Source organism: Apteryx mantelli, chromosome 17 (assembly GCF_036417845.1).
Source record: "Apteryx mantelli isolate bAptMan1 chromosome 17, bAptMan1.hap1, whole genome shotgun sequence".
NCBI lineage: Eukaryota > Metazoa > Chordata > Aves > Apterygiformes > Apterygidae > Apteryx > Apteryx mantelli.
The window spans coordinates 8,043,643-8,066,643 of NC_089994.1; the positions used below are offsets into that span (position 1 = coordinate 8,043,643).

At 46.9% G+C, this 23,001-nt stretch overlaps 1 protein-coding gene across 4 annotated transcripts in view; it reads left to right on the forward strand.

Moving 5' to 3' along the window:
- The first annotated feature begins 2,953 nt into the window (after window positions 1-2,953).
- Window positions 2,954-23,001, forward strand: part of ADORA2A (adenosine A2a receptor) — a 33,147-nt gene continuing 13,099 nt past the window's right edge. Inside the window, exons 1-2 of one of the 4 annotated variants that reach the window (XM_013944890.2) lie at window positions 2,954-5,475; window positions 21,358-22,256. In XM_013944890.2, coding sequence (XP_013800344.2) covers window positions 21,907-22,256 — 350 coding nt within the window. In that variant the 5' untranslated portion in view covers window positions 2,954-5,475; window positions 21,358-21,906. Of the gene's footprint in view, window positions 5,476-5,847; window positions 5,899-13,807; window positions 13,863-21,357; window positions 22,257-23,001 lie in introns of those variants that run through there. The other 3 variants (XM_013944889.2, XM_067306859.1, XM_013944888.2) reach the window with 3 other exon arrangements.

The window sequence follows — 23,001 nt, forward strand, 5'->3', positions numbered from 1 at the left end:
TCTGGAGACAACTTCACCAAGCTGTTGACAATATCATATTTTTCAAAAATAAATAACCCGCAGAGCACTGACATGCCAGCATGTTGAGTTAACGCTGCGTGTCTCGGGGGCAAAATTCAGCGCTGCTTGATATCATTCTCCAAACTGCAGTGGGCCGCGGTAGAGCCTGTGGTGCACGTAACCAGTGCGCTCTCTTAAAAATAAATAAATAAATAAACAAATCACAACTTTGGAGGGCCTGGTCCTGAGGGATGCTGAGCATTTGCAGCTCACAGGCTGCTAAGTGTCCAGTCCTTCCAAAAAATCTCTCCCCCAAATGGCTGGTCTAGCAATAATGCAGCTGGCCTGGTGGCCCAGCAGAGGAAGGAAGGGTAAAAGGAAGGGGTGCAGCAGGCTTGTTGCCGGGCAGAGGTACGAACGCTACAAGCGTCAGAACGAGGTGCTAAAGCACTGGCTTCGCTTCATAAACCTATGAAGTTCCATCATTTTGCAGCAACGTTTCCGGCAGCTCAGTGTCATACCAATCCCTAGCAGGGAGTGCTGGGGAGCAGGGTCAGTAGCTACTACTTGTCTTTATCCACGTTGCGGAAGGAGCTCGGATATGAGCAATGTGGATTTTGTCGAGTTTGTGTTGCCCTCTCATTGCTCCTTAGAAGAAAATGAGAATACTGTAAACGAAGAGAAATCATCTGACTTCCTCCTGCTGGGCCCTGTACCTCCAACAGTTCCTTTTTGTATAAAGATAACTTCTATATATTGCTATTATAGAAAATAAGCAGCTGTTGCTCTACAACTTCCACGTTACTCACGCTACTCGTTTTTCCTCTATTGGTAGTCTACAAAGAGTGCCTGAATTTAGATTGAACTCCATCTTGTCCTCTGTCAGGCTGAACAGCACTTAGAAAAACGAAGCCACAATCTGCTTGGAGAGTCTCCTTTTATGGAGATGAGTCCAACTCTTGACCTGAAATTGCTGAAAACCCTTCATTGGTTCCTGACCTAAGGTGGGATTTAAGCAGTGAGATAGATAAGGGTTTGTGTTTCCTTGTCGGCATGAATCTTACCTTGACTTTGGCTTGCTTTCCTTAAGTTTACGTAAAAGCTGTATTCTTCCTATGCTGGAATTAAAGAGTTTGCGAGAAGGCTTCAGTCTCTGGCACAGAGAGTATCCTTTGGTTAAGCTGTTAGAGATGGGCATTTTCAGCAAAATTTTGCACACATAACTTTGTTAAAGGACTTGCTTCCTCTTCAGAAAATCGAGGCTCTTTCTTCAATGTTGATTTAAAATTACTAACAAATATTTCATGTTAAACAATGTGAGAGAAATAATTGCCTGTATATAGTCCAACTCTAATGTTGAAGGATTTATTTGCTAATGTTTCCAGTGAACCTCAAGTAACCCTGCCTCCATTCCTTCTCTTACACTAACACAAGGCTACTTTTTAGAGAGGTTCAGGCAGTAGTTTTGGGTATGGGATTATGTACAAATCAGAACACGTGCATTTTAAGTGTCCTGTATGCCAACATTACGTATGTGTGCCAATGCAATACTCAGTTTGATGCATCTTCACAAAATGTGCATATCATCGATGTAATTTCTTGTATGTAGGAAAACTCAATCTGGTTAGAGAGAAAAGTTGCAAGATGGAGTAGAGCTCTAAAACAAGTAAAGAGTACTCTGTGTGGATGTGAAAGACTGGAAATAGCTATTTATTCCTGTCTAGCTTACAAAACCAGGTTTTGATGCCATAGATCCACTCTAAAGCATTGTGATCTTAGCTCCAGTGCATCGTTGGCATTAAGAAGTTTGCTTCGGTCATTTACCCGTTAGCCGTCAAATGGCATCATTTCAATGCTTTTACCTGTGTCTTCTGTGATTCAGGTATCAGTCCGTTAGAAACTGTCACATCTGGCAATAGCAAATAGCAAACTGACAGTTTGTGTTTTAATGAGCAGAGCTGATGGTTTCAGGTCACTTTCTAGTAGCTAAAAACATGTTGATGCAGAAAGTGCAGTATTTCCCATTAACCTTAAAGAAAAGTCATTTTGCTTGAAGGCAAAAATATAGTTTTCAAATTTAAAAAAATTAATTCTCGCAGATTCTGTTCTAGACAAACCGATGATCACTTTCAATAGAACAGGCCTCCACGCAGCAACCTCAGTACTTTGGTATGTTTTTCATGCTCTTTTGCTCCTTTGCAAGGGTGGCAGGTTCCTTGTGATTATAGTCATTATATTTGCCTGTTTTGTGTTTACAGTGGCATCACTGACTTGCCCAAGCAAACCATTGCTAATGCAGTGTCAGCAAAGAGAAGGGTAAGTTTCATGATGTGTTTCAAATATGAAGTTTTTATTTAGACTTTGCTCTCATCTTTTTGGGGGAAACTTTTCAAGGTGTATACTATGCTGTTTCTTTCTAGATTTTACTACTTCAGCTTGGTTACTAAATCTGGGAAGTGCAGGTAGTCTCACGTCACTACTTTTCAACTGTACAACAAGCCAAAATTCAAGAGTTTACTGGCTCATTCACTTGGGGAGGTGGCGTCTGGTATGTTACTACAACTCTGCTTCTCCTCGAGTATGCAAAAGCCCTTCTTGGCTGTACACAGGAGGATCAGAAAATTTCATTTCTTTCCTTGCAGTCCTGAACTTTTCAGCTCACAGCCTGAAGCAGAGGCCTGCCCTAGGCTTGTGTCAGTACCAGTCACCAAGGCTGTTGGGCTGCTGGAAGCTTTTCTGTTTCCAGACGGTTTCTACCTACCTTCTCTCCCTTTTGTGTAGTCCCTTCTCAAACTGCATCTGGCTGTAGCAGTAGCAGTAATGATACCCCCTCTCCCCCCCGCCCTAGGAAGGGGAAGGAAGTTAGCACTCTTGCAATCCCATCCTCCATATATTATAAAAACAAAACCAGAAAAATGCAAAAGCGGATTGTATTCCTTAACTGTCACTTTACTGTCATTGTTGGCCACTGGTCAGGGAGGGGATAAGTAGAAAATCTATAGCCATTAGGGTAACGACAATACACACTGAATATACCCAAGAACAGATATGATCTGAAGAATGATACAGTTATGATACTTGACAGGGACAATAGCATAAAAATAATAGAAAAGCAATTCACTTATTCAAAACCAAGGCAAAAAATTTATTTATATCTTACTGTAGTAATGAAAAATATCCTATCCAGTTGTTCAATAGGACATAAAACAGCAGCTGCTTGTTGTAAAACACTTTAAGTCTGCAGAAGTAATTAGTGGGCATGCAGAAGTAACAGAAGAACTGTCTGAGGAGCTCCAGGAGCCGGTAACATTGATTTTTAACATATCTTGAAACTCTGCAGAGTTCCAAACTACACAGAGAAAATCGGGAGGCAACAGTGGGATGATCTGATATTCCTTCCAAACTGGAATGGCCAGGAGGGGAAGTAACCAGTGGTTTGGGGTTGTTTTTGGTAGTGGTAGCCTGAATAATGCCACTCAGCATGCTTTCATGGAAAAAAAAGGTCATTTCTAACAAGCATTAGAAGTTTGTCAAGTTACTGTTATCAGCCAACCCTGTGGAATCACTCAAACATTTGCTTTAGATAGTTTGGCATGCTAGTTTAAAAAAATCAACATAGTCTACATTAAATGATCTTAAAACCAGTTACCTGCAAAAATCAAAAAAGAATTGTAACTGGGAAAAGAGACATCCGGTGAAGCATTTCTGGGGTCCTTCAAAGAACTGTTGGTCAACATCAGTGACTCGTGAAACTTGCAGATAAGGCAACGTGTTGAGAAGGGGACTGTTAAAGAAACCAGCCCGACGGCTTCATAAAGGGGGCTGGCTGTGACAACACCGATTTTAATGCATCCGGGATGAAAATCGTGTTTAGAAACTGCAGCCCAGCTCCTCACAGGTATCTTGAATTCCCGGCATTCATTGATTTCAGTGGGAGATAGGTATTTAGATGTCTCTGAGGGCCTGGGCCAAAGATGACAGGCCACCTCCAGGGTGTTGGAAACTGCCGGCACAGCAGCAACCAAACAGGCGCAGCAGATCTGGCAGACGGTAACTGCTACCGCGTGACGCTTGCCCCTCCAGTTCAGAGACAACCCCACAACACAAAACCTTGTGGAGTATCAGCCAGGATCTGGAAAACACTATCTCCCGCACAGGGCAAAAGTGAGACCGTTACCGGAACGCCGCTCACTTCCAGCATCAGCATTTCTTAAAAAGCGCTGGCAAACTTGGGGTAGGTACGCAGCCTTTCTAAACTTATCAATATTGCAGGGCGGTTTGATGAGGCTCCTAAATTTCTCATAGTCTCCTGTTCTTGCTTTTTGTCCTGAATTGGCCTGTTGATGTACATAGTCCTTACAAAATCACTACCTGTTACTGCGCGGCACATTTCGCCAGCCTTTTTCTGTAACTTCCTGGGGAAATGACTCTCTTTTTCTCCTCTTCACAGGATTTCCATTGTGCTTGGAGCCGTGTTCTGGTCTCCGCTCAGCTCTATAATTTATGCCTCTGTGGCGAGCGCAGTCTGTGCACTAGCCTACCGCCCTGCCTGGGGGGAGTGCGGAGGCAGGCGGTGTAGGTGCCAGATGATACTGTCGGTGGTGAATTTTTAATGCTTAGAGGCTCACAGGTTCTGAGGTTGGTGCTGAACGGGCTGGTGCCGGTTCTGCTGCTTTTTTCCTACTGTCTTGGCATAGCGTGTGCCTGAAAATGTCCAGCAACACGAATGCTCTTGCTGAGTTGCCTGTGGGTCAGTGATGTGCGTAGGCTCCTGGCAGATGTAGCGCGAGCAAAACGTCTCTGGACTTGAGTCCTGAAAAAACAGTTTTGTTGCATGACGTGAGCATCCAAGACGTGGCTGACCCTAAGCAGAGAGTTTTGTCCTGTCTGTCTGGCATTGAAATGAATCACTTTTTCATAGGCTGAGGTCTGCCATAAGGTCGGTGGGAAGTGGGGAGTCTTGCTGGTGTTTTTTCCTGTTTGTAATGTCCAACCAATAGGAACATGAAGATAATATACTCACTAAGATGTAAAATTAAAAAAACAAACAAAAAGACTAAGAATCCTTGGAAGAAGTCCCTACAGAGCAGCGGGTTCAGACTCTGGAGAGTTTCTCCCCCTGCTCTGACCGCGCTGCGGCTGCCCCCCGCGTGGGTCCCCGTGGGGTAACTGAGGGGTCCCCGGAGTCCGGCAGCCCCAAGCGGCTCGCGCATGCAAATGCTGAGGGGAAATGTGAAACTTCTGTAAAATATTTAATATCTTCACTAAGAGCTCCTGGAGACTTCAAAACAGTAATGCACGGGCGTTTCCTTTCCGGGTGGCGGTAGTGAAAGTTGAACAGAAAGGAGAAGGAGCCGCTGCTTGCTTTGCTTTCTGCTGGGGTGTCTTTCAGGCTCTCCGTGCATCGCATCGCCCCGGGCCCCTGCCACAGCCGTAGCCTTGAGCGCCCTGGTGAGTTTTGCTGCCTCGGAAGAAGTACGTGCTTAGGGCGCGCGCAGAAACCCCCCTCTCCTTTCCCTTTTTCACTCTAAGCGGGTAAAACGCAGCAGAAGCCCCTTTCTGGCGCTTGCGCGTCCCTCGGGCCGACGTCGGGCGCCCGGCGGCGCGGGCAGCGCCTCCCCGGGGGGGCCGTGCGCTCCCTCCGCACCGGCGCAGGGGCTCCGCGCCGCTCCGCGCCCCTGCGCGCCGCCCCGGCCCCGGCGCCGCCCCCGCCGCGCCGCCCGCGCCGCCCTCCAGGGGGAGCCGCCGCGCGGGCGCTGCCGCCGGCTCCGCGCCGCCGGGCGTCCCGCGTCCCGCGTCCTGCGGCGGCGGCGGCGGAGGGCGCCGCGGGCGGCAGCGGCAGCGCCCCGGCGGCTCCGGCTGCGGCTCCGCCACCGGCTCCCGGCGCGGCCAGGGCAGGTGGGTGACGCGCGGGCGCGGCCGGGCTCCGCGGTGAGGGGCGGCGGGGGGGCCCCGTCGCGGAGCGGGCGCTGCGGCGGCCGCGGCTCCCCGCGCTGCCTTCGGGCTCCCTGCGCCCCGCGGCGCCTCTGCTGCCCCCCGCGCCTTTAACCGCGCCGCCGTCGGGGGCCGCTTCCCGGGCAGCCCGCGCCCCGCTGCCGCCCGGCTGCCAGCGCCGCGGCACACCCCCGCCGCCGTGTTTGCTCCGCTGGTCGCCCGCCGACCGTCGAGGGCCGGACTTTGCCCCCGGCACCCCGTCCTCCTCCCGGTCCCGCTGCTGCTGTTCGTGCTTGTAAGCAATTAATCATAAAATCGTGGTTCCCCGGGAGCGCTCCGCATCCTGCGAGCTTCCCGAGCGGCGTTTAACAAGGGAGATTTCCACGCGCGTCACGGTCGAGCGAATGGAAAAAGGCGCAGGCTCTAGATAAATGGTGTTAAACCCGCACGCGCTCTTTTCCCATCCCTCGCCCCCAAAAGCTCCGACCCCGTCTTGTCCGGGCCAAGTGCCACGGAGAGATTTTCGGTGGTCCCTTCCGCTGCGCCCGGGAGCTCCCGGCACGCGGCGCTGGCCTGAGTTGGCCCTCGGTAGCCGCAGGACCTGGTACCTCGGTGCGCGGGGGAGGACTGGCGGAGGACGGGGGCTGCGACCGCGCGGCCTGGCTGCGGGCAGGACGCACGCAGCAGCTTTCTGCACCAGCCCCAGCCCGTGGGGCTCACAGGGGCGCGGGCGGCCCGTCCCGTCCCGTCCCGTCCCACGCGAGGGCGTCGAGCGGCGGGCGCGCCCCGGCCGTGCCCTGCCCTTGCGCGGGGGATGCTGCCGTGAGGCGCGAGGAGGTTTTCCCGCTCGCTGCTTTGCGAGCCAGGGCGCGAAGGCTGCGCTGGCTTTGCCCTGGTTTTGCTCCGGCTCCGCTCTGGCTGAGCCTGCGGGCTGTGGGCACCTTCCTGGGGCAGCGGGGCTGCGGAGGAGGCGGGAAGGGTTAACTTGGAGGACAACGTGACTCATTTAGTAAATAGCAGTTAATAGAATTGCCTTAACTACTTTAAATTATTTTACTAAGCAGATGGTCAACTATTAGATAACTCTATCTTTAGATGTATTTGTTTCAGGTTTCTTATCAGACTCGTAAGTCTCGGGCCTGTGTAACTAAAGGACTGTAACTGATTGATAAATTTGTTCTCTGGCATGTTATGGAAAGCAAGCGTGGCCGGCTCCCCTGCCTTTAAAGAGAGCCACCAGAACGTGTTGCCCAGGCTAAGTGCAGAAAGGTTAGGTAAAGTGAGCAATCGGGATGTGAGCAATATTTCAACTAGATTAGATCTGTGGAAGAAATGTCTTTTTCATCTTGATTAAAAAAGTCGATATAAATGTAATCATATATCCTAAGAATAATATGAAAACGAAATCCTATCTAACGTGGCAAACATGAAATTCTGAATTAGCCAGGAAAGCTATGAACCTCTGAATTTGTGGAGAAAACACAAGGGTACAAACTGCAAACATGTATGTGTGTATATAAAATAAAAATGACCTACTCCAGGGTTCATAAGTGTTTAAAAAAAAAAAAGAAGAAGAAGACAGGCCGTGTCCACGTGATAAGTTTGTAATTTACACGCACATAATCTGTCTCTCTTTCCATATGTGTATTTGTATATAAAAAATAGAATCAGCATCATCCTGCGTCAGGTCAAGGGATGTCAACCTAGTAATGATGTTTTTAGCCTCTGTCCTTCTGTCAGTGGGTACAGAAAGCACTGAAGATCAGAGCTGAAAAGCTTTCTGCCAGGTCTCCTGTGTTTGCATTTCTATTTTTCCTGATATTTTAATAGGATGTTTCCATAAGGGCTGCTGGCACTATTGCATTTGAATGTAATCAACTTTTAAAAGCTATTCATCTTTTTGCTTAATCTTCTATAATGGATTTTATGTTGAGCCATGTGCTTAAGCCCTCTTAAGAACTACGGGGAAAAGCTCAGTCCAGGCGGATGCTTTGGAGAGGCTGTTTTAAATTTTCACTCTTCCTTTCAGTTGCGTTTCTGTGAAGGGTCCGGGCTGGTTGGCTGCATACATCCCCCTTCGGTCTTGAGCCTGGCAGCTTTTCCATCTGGTATGGAGGGAAAACCTCCTCCTTTACCACTTCCGTTTTGCCGGGGTGAGTGATGGCTGTATGATTTCTCATCTACCCAGGATGTTCAACACTTCACAGATTTTCCACCAAAACAGTTATTTTCGCTATGCTTCAACTCTCTGCTTCAGTTTGACGTTTCCACTCATGTTTTTGCGTATGAGACAGGATGAGACGTAGTGTGGCTAAGCCCTCTCCACCTAAGAGTTCTGCTCAGTTGTAAGAGTGAGTTTGGGATTTTTTTTTTTTATCCTAAGGCCAGCCTTGGCATCTGTGTCTGTTGGTGTCCTGCGGAGTTCAACCTTGTCTTCAGGTTGGAGAGGTGGCAGCTCTTGTTCATGTTCTCTAGGCCGTGTGGATGATGAATAACTCTCTAGATCCGTCTTTGTTTTCTCATCTGAAAAAAACAGATGGGGTCTTGAAGCATTTTCTTTTTTTGTTGGACTCTAAGCTAAAAAAACCCCCAAGAGATCTCAAGCTCTGTGTCAAGGAAATAGGAAGGATTCTCACAAGTCAAGAGAGAGTTACTTCTCTTCCTCAGGTATCTGTTATTTAAGACCAGGTAGCTTGGTGCCTCATGGGCCACCTTCAGGTTTTGCAGCAACAAATAGCACCAGAATGGTGTGAACACCATAGCACCAGTTTCCTGCCTTTCTGCTCATCCTAAAAAGGAGGAGAAAGTTGCCTCCTTAATGAGCTGCTCGTGTAGCTGAATGTTAAGGTTTGGTCAGTTAGGGGTGAAGAGCTGACCGCGTTCTGCCAGCAAATAAACGCAAGACTCTGGCCTCTGTTGCCTTGAGGTCATTTAACCTCTGAAGGCTTCGGTTTTCTCTGTAAAATCAGAAGATGCCTCTCCCCTCGCAAAGGTTACATCTGTGTCAAGAATAATTATTGGTTGCATTGCACATTTTTTTCCTGAAGTAAACCTCTGTAGATCAGAATGGCCAGATGGCACATACAACTCTCAATTATGGAAAATATCCTCAGGAGGTACTTCGAGGTCATCTAATCCATGCCTCTGCCTAAAGGCAGGATCAGCTATGCTTTGCGCCATTCCTGAGAGATATTTGTCCATCCTGCTCTTAAAGAAGTGCAGTGGAGACTCCACACTTTCCTGGTGTGCAGGAAACACCCCCATGGCCAACTTAAACCTCCTTTGCTCTAACTCCTTCCTCATCCTAACAACAGAGGGCAACCCACAGAGGATCGGCCAAGACAACCTTAGCACTGGAATTAGCCTGGATACCTGCTAAATATGTGAGTGAGTAATTAGGGCTGTGATCTCTTTTACTCCTCAGCCTGAATTCTGTAAGAAGCAAATCAAAATGGGTTTGATATTGCTGGAAATCTGCAATACTGCGTGAGGGAGGTGGTAGATACGCAACTTTACAGTTATGCGTGATATAGTAATTGCAAAGTTGGGACAAAATTTTTTGGATAAACACATGGTGATGAGGTTGTAAGAGCTGATGAGCCGCTAAGGGAAAGCTTTGGAGAGTTCAGAGAAGAGCCAAACGCAACGAGATGCCTCTGCAAAAATTACACGTTCAAGGTGATCACTGTTAGGCAAAAGAGAAAACCCTGCTGCAGCGCGTGTTTGAGCATAAGCTTTGTCCACTCCTGTTCAGGGCACCCTGGGCTTGATTCAGGTGCCTTAAACAGACAGCTGGTGCCATCTGAGACACCCATGTGGGGCTGGCAGAGAACGGGATAGCACCTAAGGGAGACGTGTGCCCCTCGGAAGTGACAGCCGAGGCGCGGGGGATAGTTCAGAGCGGTTTGGAACTCATTAGCTGCTTATATGTGAGCAACTCGCTCCACCCTGTGGGTTTAGCCTGGGACTTGTTCTGGAAAAAGGATGCTTTTTGTCATTGTGCTTGTTGGTTGGTTATTAAAAAAAAATTAGCAGGTAACATAAAATACAATGAGTGATGTTCAAAGTATATGCAAATGCCACTGTAGAAAATACAGAAGAGCAGGAGTAGTGGAATTTCCTTGCTGACAAAGGAGCAGGAAATGTAGTGCCAGGAAGGCCAGACTTGAAATTTCATGTATGTTTTGGGGCTCTTGCTAGTGTGTTTTGATTTTATTTATTTATTTTTTGAAAAGCTACGCATTTCAAGCCCAAAGAAAATAAGTAATTTGCTACAACTACAAATACAGCCACGGGGAGGGCAGGGTTTGAAAAGAGATGACAGCTACAAGATGGATTGTATTTATCTTAAATGATAAGTCTGGGGTTGTATGCGGTAGGTTTATCACTATCTGACAGGTAATGAGATAAAGGCCAGGTGCTACAGGGGGATGTGGAAAGATCTGAAACAGAAATAGAGATCGCTTTACATAGCATTTTTAGGGAACAATTACAAACAATGCATCTGAGACAATGGAGAAATTAGCGGGAGTGAAACTTCTTGCAGGGATGGTTTGAGCCAGGAGTAGACGGGCAGGGGGAGGGAAAGGCTCGCTCGCGCAGAGGATGAGGGAATCTTCCTGTCCGTCTCTGATACAAGGAGAGGAAAGGGGGTTTTTCCTGAAGCCTTGGAGACGTGACGGATGACATGCTGGGCTCCTATCTGCACGTCGATTAGCATTTGTGATTGCTGCGCTCACATGCAGGGTGGACGGCACTCGGCCGTTCTCAAGAGACCTCTAGTATCTTGTGGATTCAGGCTGTTTTTATCTGCTGCTACTTGAGATACAGCCTTCTCTATGTCCACGTCCCCAGTGTTTATCCCAGGCGACGCTCGCAGGGACAGTCGTGGCTCCTTGTCCAGCAGCTCTTCCAGGAGGGCAGGAGCAGGGCTGTTTGCTGGTGGAGCCGTTCGGAGCCGAGCTGAACCCGAACCAGCGCCAGCCGGGGGTCCCGGCTGCGTTTCTCGTGGGGCCGGGCCCCTGTGTGTTCAAGTGAGTAATGCCGATGAACAGAGGGAATTTGGTCTCGTTCTGCTCTTTTAATGTGTCTTGTTTGGAAGTGGTGAGGTTTGCACTGCTCTCCCTGTTAGAAGTTTCTTTCCTCCTTTAGTAGTCAGTCTCGGTGTCCCTCCCATTTTTGTCCTGTTTTTTCTTCTTTGGGGCTGTTTTGTTTTGTTTTCCCCTCTTGTGGCCGCCTTCTACTTCTGTCTCCTTTTTTTTCTTGCTAAAGGAGCATAGGTGTTTCTGCTCTCTTTGCTGGAGGGACTCTAACCTCTGCCTGTCCTGTGATGTTGGCCCGTTACTCACAACCCCCGTATGGTGCTGGGAGAGTCCTCTAAGAGCTGACCTGTCCTTTTGGCTGTTGAAGTTTCCCCAGAACGGGGTTGTCAGATCCTGGTATGAATCGGGCATTGAGGTTAAGGAGTTAAGGGAAGCGGGCTGTTAAATATCATCTTGTGTGGTGATAACAGCTTTGGTTTCAGCATGAGACCTTTATGCTTGGGCACACACTGGGTTTTTCCATAAGAAAAATTTCCCAGGACAAAAGACAGTCAAGAGGTGTTTGGCTCTTTAATACCCTCTTCAGAAGAGAGACACGTGTTTGAAATTGATTTGAATAATTACAGTTTCCACATACGTCTAATCCACAGATCAGTGCCCAGGTTCAATGGGATGATGGAAAATAACATCAGACTTACTTGGGCAGCCACCAGCACCATTACAGTTCCCAGAGCCTGTGTGAGGAAGCTCACTGACTTTTAAAAAACTAGTTGAATGTTCTGAGGCCTGCATTTTAGGCAAAAATGACTTGTGCTAATGGCTCTCTACTTGATCCCTTGAAGTACCTTGATTCCAGAAGGTGCTTCCCTCTGAGAAATCAGGCCTCTTTAGCTGGATATGCTAAAACTGAGGCACCTGACTTTGTTAGACACTTAAAAATACGTTAATCTCTTGTTTTATACCATCTTGGGGCTTGTTTAGATGCTGATCCAAACTTTGGTTGCCCATTATGAGGAGTTTAGGATTATAAGCTGGGTAGACATAGGGAGTTCTAGGGGATTTGATGTGGTTACATGATTGTTCCTCTCTGGTACATCCAAGTGGTGCCAGCTCCTGCAGCTTATAGGTAGGTAAGAAGCTGTATTCTTGAGCTGAAGACTGGAAGGAGGATTCAGTGACAGTTTCTGTTGTTTTTCCTGCCTCTCTCCTGAAGGGAGATCTTCCTTTCCCTCCATGTAGCCACAGGACAGCATAGCTGTATGATTAAAACAAGCAAGAGGTGGACTCAGTCCATTTGGGTAGAAACAACCCTGAAGCCTGGGGATGTCTGTTCCGGGGGCCTCTTTTGGAGCCATCTCTGCCTAACTTCTTGTACTTGGAGTCAAATCCCGCAGTCCCTAAGGAGTTTGCCTTGGGAATCTTTTATGGTTTATCTTTGTTCTGCTGGTTGTGGGGATGGTGGCTGTCGTGCATTTGAGAAATGGTTGCGGATTTCTTTACAGCTGGAACTTTTTGTGGTCCTACTGTGCAGAAACTGTAAAGTACCTTAGGTTTTCATAGGAGTCCAGGACCACTTTCCATGTGTGATAGCGGTGTCGCTGTCCTGGCAGTCTGCTTGCTGCTGGCCTCCTTGCTTTTCTGTTCCCTGTAGGCAAGCACACTAACTTATAAGCTGCTGACAAGATGCTCGGTCCAGTAAAATATTTTATAAAGTAATTTATGAATGGCTACTGGCTCTCCAGTGCAGTAGTTTGATGTAGAAGGAAAGAAAGTGCCCTCTAGAAACGTCACTTTTGCCAGCAGCGTGTGCTCTCTCCACCCCTGAGCATCTGCGTCTCTGGCCTGCGCAAAGTCGGAGGAAGTGAGCAGAAGTAGCCAGCTGTTACATGTGAGCGGATGTGCTTTTACCACAGCGCAAGGACTTAGGAAACGAAGGAACGACTTCGTTAGAGTCCTCAGAGCATCAGCTAAACATTGACGCTTTGAGGATCAGTAAGCAGCAACACTGGAGAGTTCTTAATAAATTGGCTTATAATCAAGGACTTTATTTAAGAAAAATTAAAAAAGCTTTGAATACCTCTAGAAAGGCTTGCATTGGCTTGGCTGACCGAGATAGTGAAAATGCAAGTCATTTTGCAAGAGTGACAGAAGTATGGTGCAAGTCATAGCAAAGAGAAGAGGGGGGAACTGAGTAAGGGCATGTGGCCTTGAAACATCAGAGCATCAAGTCCTCCAACACAGAGGTTGGGAGAGTCCTAAAAACACATTGTAAATGGCTTTGAGACTGTGAGGCAGAAGCACTGATGGGGTGATGAGGGGTGACGCAGGATTAGCCAGTCAGGATAAGCACCTTAAGGAAATAGAAGAGGGAAAGTTGCTGGAAACGGAATGGGCAGAAAAACTGTTTTTGTGGCTTTTGCCTGCCTCTGGGACGAGCACGCAACACCAGCGCTGTCAGTCTGTCTGCATGCTGTTTCACTGGCAGCTAGTTGACAAGCTGAGGTGAGATGAGTTGCACGGCCTGGGGGTGCAAGAGGCCAGGTCCTCCCCGAGCACGGGGGGAGTTAGGGGTTCTCGTGTGGGCTGCAAGCCAGCGGCGGGCGCAGAGCGGCAGGCGCAGGGTGGGGAGCTCGGGCTGAAGGCTGCCGCTGTCACACTGCTCGAAATGATACGGGAACGAGCTGGGAAGGGGGGGTGCAAAGGGCTGCGTTAGCCACCCAAGAGGGCTGAGTGCTTTTGTCTCACAGGTGGGTACGAGTCCAAACACCTGGGTGACATGGAAGCTCCACGGTGAGTCCACAATAATCACCGTCGCTCAGAGGTATCGGTGTATGAGCAACGGATGAGATACAGCAGTGATACAGCTTTGCTTTGGCTCGGAGGCAGGTAGGATTTGCTCATCTCTGTTCATATTGCCCACCAGGGTGGGGAAGGACGCTTTGGGCTGGAGAGATTTTAAGCCACACAGAAGGATACAGGGGAAAAAAGTATGTTCCTGTAGAAGATGTGACGCTGGCTGCCCTGGTTGAGCAGCACGGCCTGCACTGGAGTCTAGGGAGTTTTGGTTCGCTGTGGCAGGGCTTAGACAAACCCTTCTTACAACCTGCGACATGACGGTGCTCAGAGGGAAGGCAGCGGGGCTCTGCAGGCCGGGGGGAGTGCACACCTGCGATTCAAGAGGGCAATAGGGTTTGGGAACAACTGAATAAAAATGCAGGCAAATGAACAGATAGACAAAATTTGGGACTGCGTGTCTTGAAGCTTCATAGGGAGGTGAGGTTGCATCTGGAGAGAAGTCCACACCATTGCTTTAAAATATACCAGAATGGACGCATTAGCTGTTGCCAATGCATGGTAAGTATTTCTGAAGCAAATTCTTCCCTAGCCTGTATTCCTCAGTGGGTCACCTCTTCTTGAAATCCTGTTTCCTTCTTTCTCTTATTTTGTTCTTGAAGGAGATGTTCCTCCTGTGTGAACACAGCTGGCTTTGGTAGGGCTGAGGGGAGGCAAAATTTAACTTTCAGCTCCTCCCTCACATAGAAAAGGAAAACTGGATCCTCAGAGACATTGTGGATGATGTTGGTAGTAGTAACTTCTTTGGGGCCAGAGTGCTTTGTTTTGATTATGCTTTTTTACATGTCTGTGTTATGAAAGGTTATCCAAATGTTCCATTTTTTATTTTTGGAAATGGCGCTGCAGGGGAATTGATATCATTAACCCTGGATACAAATGGTTTGTTCCAAAATCCAATGTGTTTTTGTGCCTTTTGGCATTGTGTGATGACACCCGCTGCCCAGCAGGACTAGGCAGTAAGACAAGCCTCCTCTAGTGGGCACAGGGGAACCTTTTTCCTTTCGCTTGTTTGTTTGCTCTGGCTTCCTTAGCTGCTGGTCGTTCAGTCTTACTTAGTTTTGCCCTCCCTGGCTTTCTGTGATCGTTAAAATGGAAATCATTACTGTGAGTTGTTTTCTTGCTTGATTTTAAACATTTATAACATCCACTTAGGAGGGAAGAAAAAGGGGGGAAAAAGGTCAAATGTGTTCTGTTCCAGTCTTCTCTTCCGCTGCTGCAATAAAAATTAATCCTCTTCTAGCACTTGGAGGGCAGGAGGCAAAGCTGAAATATTGTTTTCAGATTAGCCATTTCTGTTAGTTGGCTCATCTGTGTTATGACCTTTGCTTGGTTTCTGATGCGGTTTCTCTTTTTTGACTGTTTTGATTTGTGATTTTTTAATGGGAGTAAACAGGAGGAGAAGTGAGAAATGGGTCAGATTGGAAGGGTATGATGATCGTTTATGCTTTTTATTGCTGTTACTGATACAGCAGCATAGGTGTCTGTTATCCTAGTAATCCCCCGGTCAGTAAAGACTTTGCACCCAAATTCACCCTGTTTGTTCTCACTGTGAACAGAGACTCCTTTTTGGACCTGGACTGCAGCAGAGATGGAAATGTAAAGCAGAAATAATGTCCCTCTGCCACATGCCTGAACTTACAAAGATCAGAGGCAGCACAAATTTCTGAAGAGCCACTTCTTTTGCCTTACGCAAGTACGTGGCATGGAGGTTTTAAGTCTTGGAGGGCTGCTGTTTTCCCGTAAGAGGGGATTAGACCAAGTTTAGAGAAGCTGAAGCCCTCATTTTGTTCAGTGTTTCCGGAGAACTGGCAGAGCCATTGCTGGGATCTCGTTGCCCAGCCGTAGGTTTTTACCCTGGAGGGAGACCTTGCTCCCCACAGGAAGGCAGGCTCTGTGCTTCAGAGGATCCTTGGCCCTGCGTTTTTCTCAGGCAGAACGTCGGTGACCCAGGTGATGTTTTGGATAAAGTCTGAAACAAGATGCCCTGCAAGGGTCCAACTGCAGTGTGGAGGGAACCCTTTGATAGACCAACAATTTCTAGACATCACCATTTTCTGCATTTGTATGAGGGTCCACAAAGGCAGGGGTGCAAAAAATTGGGCATCTGTAGCTCCACTGAAGGCTGATGGAAACTGCAAGTGCTCCAGGTATCTGAAAACCAAGAGTGTGGTGTGTTGATAATTTTGCCTGCTTTGTTTCACTTTTATCCTTTGTTAACAAAGAGCAGTCTAGAGGGAAATAGTCTATTATTAATATTTAATTTCCTCCTATTACTGTAAGCAGATGACCTAAAAGATCATTTTAAAATGCAACCAATAATAAGCAGATAGAGGAGCCAGAAGAAGTATGTCTTGGTGAGACGGGTGAGGCCTCCCTTCCTCCTCTCTCCTGCCCCACCCAGCCACCTCTCTGCATCCTTCTACAGGAGGGAGAGAAGCCGCGAGGCTGCTCTTGGACGGCTCCAACCGCACCGGCTGTGTGGAGTAGTGAAGGGCATGGGGAAGCTGTTCTGCGTGAGGTAGTTGTAAAATATCTTTTGCTAATTCGTGCAAACCTTGTGTGCATATTGGCTCATTTATTGTGCCTTGATCCTCTCAAGATATGGTGAGAGACAAGATTTCTTAGAAACTTTGATTTGAAAAATACTGAGATTCTCTTTGAGCTGAAGGGCTTTCAAAGAGAGGATAAAAACTGACAAGCATCTCCCCCCTCCGATCTTTGGAAAATAGAAAACAAGTGACTTAGCAGCACCAATTTTCTGCTCATTGCTGTATGTGAATTCAAGGATTTTCCCTAAGGGGACTAGGTAATCTGTATGTGGCTGGTACCTGGGAAGAGTCATGTTGTCAGAAGGAGATGTGAGGCTGTTATCTGTGGAATGAGTCTTGTTCCTTGATGTTGTCTCCTGAAAGGGCCACCATTCCCCCTTCCCCGCTGGCCTCGCACGAGCCGCCTGCTGCGTTCCTACCTTACTTCCCCCATCCTGAAGCAAACAAGGGGAAACCAGTCTTGTCTGGAGACTGGGGGGAGCTACAGCTCCTGGGGGAAGACCGGGAATCTATAGTTTGTTACCTACATGCCCACAGACTTGTCTTGGGGAATTTTGCGAATGTCTCTCAAGAGTAGTTGTCAAACTGAAACGTCACAGATGTTGTCAAATACATCAGTCCGGCACGCTGAGAGAGGAGGGAGTCTTTTCCTTACTAGCGTGATGGAGCATGGGCATTCCAAAACCAAGATGACTAAACTCGGTCTGAAGTGGACAAGAGCAGGAAACAAATTTGTTTGAGGAGGGTTGTCTGAACCCAGTGTAGGCCGGTGCTCACCTGGGCTCTTTTGGCACTCAGTAGACTGTAGGAGCAACACCTTAGTCCAAAGCCAACTGGAGATCCCAAACAAAAGCTTGCTCAGTCTCCAGTGGTGAATTGCTTCATGGGAACGTGCTGTTCAGATGCCTTATTGAATTTTCAAGGAGCAGTTTTTCACTGGGGCTGAAATATGAGCGAGAACAAAGTGTTCCAAATCACTAAAAGCGAACAGGGCAACAGCTTTACAGGTTTGTGAGTAGCAAGAAAGGTTTATTTAATAATGGGGGAAAGGCCGGAACATAGCCCAGGGTATCAAGGAAGAATTAATCCAATTAACAAAACAAAGCATGAGCTTGAGAAGAAATACTAATTGTAGCTGTCCAGAAGGTTGTGTGATATAAGTTATTTTTCCTAAGTTTTGAGAAGCTTGCAATATTGATCCCTCAAGGGCCTGAGATGTTTAATATACAATTCCCCAGTGAGTAAAACAGGTTGTTAATTAATTTTATCTTGTCAGACCTAGTTGCTGAGCCTTTGAGTCTTGCATGAAGTAGATAATTCTATAATAACTCTCTATTTCCTCAGAATATGTGTTGTCTTCTCTAGGTGGTCTGTATTTCATTTTGTCCCTGTAAATGCACCAAAAGACTGGGCCTGTAGTTGTTTTAAAACAAGTTGGAAATACTTCTGCAATCAAAGACCCTGTATTGTGTTGGATGAAAGCTATTGCAGACTGACAGTGCAGGAGATGAATGAGATGAGGGGTAAGTTCAGGTGAAACATGGGAACCTCCTGGGTTGTGGCACCTTTTGTATGTAGCAGGTGTGGGGCCTTTCATGTGCTGGGGTTGTGTGGCTAAAAATTGCTTTTTCTAATGTCTGCTGCTACCAGAGTAGTAGTAGTGCTGAAGTGGACACAAAATATTGTTTTGTCCTAGCTTGGACACTTACTCAGCTCCAGTCATTTCTCTTTTGAGGTGTGCTGGCTCTGCAGAACTCTCTAATTGCTTCCCAGCCCATCTGGGAGCAGAGTGGAATGGGGTGGGAGGACATGTTGTCCTCTTCTGGACATAACATCTCACAGATTGCTTCGGAATTATATGGCTAGGGGTTGAGTTGAAAAATCAGGCCACCATTTGTGAAGGGAGGTGAGAAACAAGGGACTAGACAAATTCAAAGCTAAATTAGAAAGTTAAAATCAAACTAGGAAACAAATGGTTGAAGGAGAAGGTTAAAAACTCCATTGTGTCTGAAAATAGTATGTGATGTCATCATTAAATTTGAGATTTCAGCATCATTCTTTTCCAGGATATGTGCAGAGCTGTAGGTAATTCCAGCTTTCTTTGTACTAAATGATTAATATCTGGGGGACCTCTGCAGCGCAGGTTTGTTACTTCACTCCATGCCCACCTGGAAAACAGGGGTTAGTCAGAAAGGAGCCATTGAAAGAGTTGGGTTAAACAAAATGCATGTGGGATTCATATGGTCCGTAATCCTACTAAAGGAAGCTCTGAAATGGGAAAGAATATTCCAGTAATTTCACTTTGGTCCTCTTTGCTGATGTGTAAGAGATAAGAGCATGAGGTATAAGAGCAACACAGCAGTACTTTAAGTAAATGCTCTTGGTGTCTGGATGTGCTTGACCGGTTCTAATGTTAATTCCTTTCTGAAAAGTGTTTTTTTAGTTCTTTCAGCTTCATCTCACAGAGTAGCTTATACTTTTTTTCTTTTGATCGTTTTATTTTACATAGCATTAGTTTTGCCTCAAGTACATCCCAATAATTTTTGGGATTTTTCTAAACTTGTTCTACAACTGGAGTTTGGTCATGAGCTTGACCTGCATGGAAATGTGAGAGGGTGTTAGGAAGTGGGGAATGTGGAGGGTTCCCCCTCCATTGCCAGGGTATTAGTTCATCGCTGTCTGTGCTGCTGTGATACTAAGGGACATGAGATCTAGCGCCCGCTTCAGAGCTCTTAGGCATAACCATGTAATACATCTGACAGACAGAAGCTGTTTCTCTTAGACACCAGTTTTACCCCACTGCTTCCCCCAGGTTTTTTTCCCTGCCACCTTTTTTCCTGACATTTTTTTCCCTTTCTTGCATGCACAGAGCATTGTAGCTTAGTTTTCATCTTGCCCTTTCTGTTTTTTCTCCCTCCAGGTTTTCTTTGTCTCTATTTGATGTTAATTCTAATCCGTTTCCCTGGAAGTCAGGCTGGTGGGGGGTGTTTTCAGTATCGCTGGTTTGAAACAAACCCATTAGGACTTGAAATGGGTAATCAGACATTGGAGAAGTGATATAGGAGCATAGCATTAACATCACTGAAACAATTAAGTAGAAGTAATTTTTGGCAGGTCAGTGGAAAACAGGATATTTGCTAGAAGAAAATAGGCAATATAGAAACTTCTTGGGTTTTTTTGTACTTGAAAAAAGATTAAATCGATGATCTTTATCTTCCTCTTTATAGCTAGATCAAAAACTAATCTCTCATGTTGATTTCTCCCACACTAACCAAACAAAATGCATACACAAGATTTTTGAAGGTAGAGGAAAAGCTAGATTTTGAAGTGCATCCAAACCACCAGGAACCATTCACTTTCCTTTCAAATGCAGCATTAGCAGTAGAGCTCTAAATCAATGAAAGGTCCAAAATCAGATTATATTCCTGAGATCATATGTGAATCACAAGTTAATCATATTTTCCTGTATTATCACTGTCTTTACCCTTTTATTTTGTCCTGAGAAATTAGGTTTCCGACTTCAAAACACAGAGTGAACTGTGAAGGCATGAAACCCTGGTGGGTTAGACCACACCAGATCTCTTGTGGATCTTCTGTTTTGGAGGTGCATATTGCATCTGAAACTGAGCTTGAGTGATCTATCAGTTAGTGCTATGTCTCTCTAACTATCCTAGCCCTCTGATGTTTGTTTGCAGTAGTTGATTACTTCTCTTAAATTTATGAGAGAATATTGCTGCAAAAAGTTTGCTAAATAAGGTTTAAAACCCAGTACAGAAGTGACAGGGTAGGACAGCAGGCAATTATCACTTAACTGCGTGGCATGAAGCTCAGGAAACCATATTCTTTATTGCTATATTTTCTGGCCAAATCTGTGGGTAAAATGAACCCACATCTGAAATCAGAGATACGAGGTAACCTGTGAAGATCAGCAAGGCACGTAAGCATGTAGAAGATGTGTACGTGCTCATATGCAGTGGCAGCTGTAGGGAGTGAGTGTCCTTGCAAGCGGCACCAAGTCTAGTGCCAGGTTTGCGTATGTGATAGTGCAGGAGCGTGAATGTTCACTTTTGAGAGATGACGTTGGCATTGTGCCTCTGCGAGTGTTTCTTTGGGGGTGGAGGGGTAACTTGGTGGGTGTGTTTCTGGCTGGTTGTACTCGAAGAATGGTGCTGACCTTGTCTGTAGAGTGTATCAGAATCTGTGGATGCAGAAAACACTATGTAAAAGGCAGGTATGAAGAATAAAATGGCTTGCAAATAGCATGAAGATTTATGTATCAAAGACAGTGTTGCGGGATGGGAGCTTCCACAAACCCTTGCAGGGAATGTCTGTTCTCAGCGGGCAAGTATCAGAAAATGTCACTGTCTGACATATCGTGGGCTATTTCCCCTACCGCTGATCGCGTTTCAGTGTCCGTGCACTCAAAGGAAACAGTATGGAAACAGAGTGAACACACATGCCAGCAACACAGACCCCTTATGAATGAATGTTCATGTCATCACAGAGCAGTGCATGGGTCCAGCACGCTTTTGTGACGAAGTGCATGAGGGTGGGAAGCCCGTGATGGCTCAAGTCTTGTGTTTGTGATGGGAGGGAGACAGGTGTATGTGAAAAGGCTCCTCCACCTTTCCCCTGCACAGGCACAGCGCTTGCCAAGGCGTAATTAGTGGGGCTCTCGTGTTTCAGGGCAGACTATTGAGCAGCTGCTGAAGTGCCAGCTCGGTTGGTAGCCTCAAAAACAAAACATCCCTTGTTCCTCATCACCACTGTGAAATACTGCCTTCCTCAACCTTGGGTTTGGCTCTGCAGTTTTCAAGATAGACAAAATGTGAGATTTTTGCCAGTGATGTATTCTTCTAGGTCTGTTTATATCCGTTATCAATTTAATATGCCACTTTAATGAGATTTTGCTTTTTCCATCTCCATGGAGCTGATTACTTAGTGTGTATGGTTTTTGTTTGTTTGTTTGTTTTTTAAAGGAAATAACAAGTGAAGAAGTTGAATGCTTGCTTCAGCTGAAGAGAATATTTCCCAAGTCCTGGGGGGAAAAGGGGAAAAAGAGAACCAGAGGATGTTGCTGGTAGGTATGTAAATGACAGGAAACCATGACTAGCAGCGTGATTGTCAACAGGAAACAAAAACTCAGAGCCTATGTGACAGTGCCATACAGTGCACTCACTGTGCTGTGTTGTCTGCTGGACTCTGTGGCCTGGGGAGCAGTGTTCATCTGCGTGAGCTATTCTTCTGTGGCCCTATCTGCTGGAGTTTGGTGAATTATTCTGCATCTGGTTAATCCACTTTGCTGGAGTTGGCAAGCCCTGTTTTTTCTCTTTACACCTGTTACTGTAAAGATCTGGAACAGCCATGGGGAGAAAAGGGTGTGTGTGAACCACCCTTGCAAGCTGGCAGCTGAACGAGTGCTCTTCGGACCCCAGGCAGCTTTGAGGTGTCTTGGCTGTTCAGTGCTCTGCAGATATGAACGCTGAGCTTTTCTGGCACGTTCTCGCGTTGGCCTGGTTGCTCTCACCATGCTAGTACATGGGAAAGAAGACTTCCTCTCAGACGTAGCTTACATCATCCTGGAACTGGTCATTGCTGTCCTGGCCATCTTGGGGAACATCCTGGTCTGCTGGGCAGTCTATTTGAATAGTAACCTGCAGAACGTCACCAACTATTTTGTGGTGTCCCTGGCTGCTGCTGACATTGCGGTGGGTGTGCTGGCAATCCCCTTTGCCATCACCATCAGCACTGGCTTCTGTGCCTTCTTCTATGGCTGCCTTTTCATTGCCTGTTTCGTCCTGGTCCTGACTCAGAGTTCGATCTTCAGCCTCCTTGCTATTGCCATCGACAGAATCATTGCGATCCGCATACCCCTCAGGTAAGCATGGGGCAGGCTGGGGGAAGGAGGGAGGGATCTTGGTGAGGGATGGTCATCAATAAAAGCAACAGATCTGGAGATGTTCTGAGAGAGGGAAAGTTAAATGAGCAGCAGCACTTAATTCCTTGTAATTTGAAAAATGCTTTTCTAGGTCTTGAAAGCTGCCCTGGCTGCTGGATCTTCAGGTCGTTTCTTTTCCAGTTCTTCTCCGTCCTCATAGAGCGTGTGCCCGTGGCATTGCACAGGCACTGCCTAGGAGCTGGCGTTCCATATTTAGACAGGATTATGCTGTAACCTCAGTAACTTGCGTTCTGGGCTGGAGCAGGCAGTGCCAGAAGGATTGCTGTGGGAAAGCTGAGCCACAGCTATATGCAAAGGAGGGAAGAAAGGGGCTGAGCACAGCTGGTCTCCTTCCTGTTGGGAAGAATGGGGGACTCTGCCCGGCCACTGTAGGAACTGGGTTGTGGAGAGAGGAAATGGGCATCTTTCTTGGGGGTCCGTTAAAGGTGAGAGGGAGGAGAAGCAGCATGCTTTAAAGATCAAGCCTAGGAGGATTTGGACTAACTTAGGCACTGACTCTGGAACAAAGCATGTATTAGATCAAGGCAGAGGCTTGTCCCCACTCCAGCCCAGAAGGTGTTTTTTCTGTGGTCTCTAGTCTGGAGTTCAGAGGAAGAAAAGAAGATTTGAATAATAGAGCTTGAAAGCTGCTTGTAACTAGCTGCTACTCTGTGTGCAAACAGGG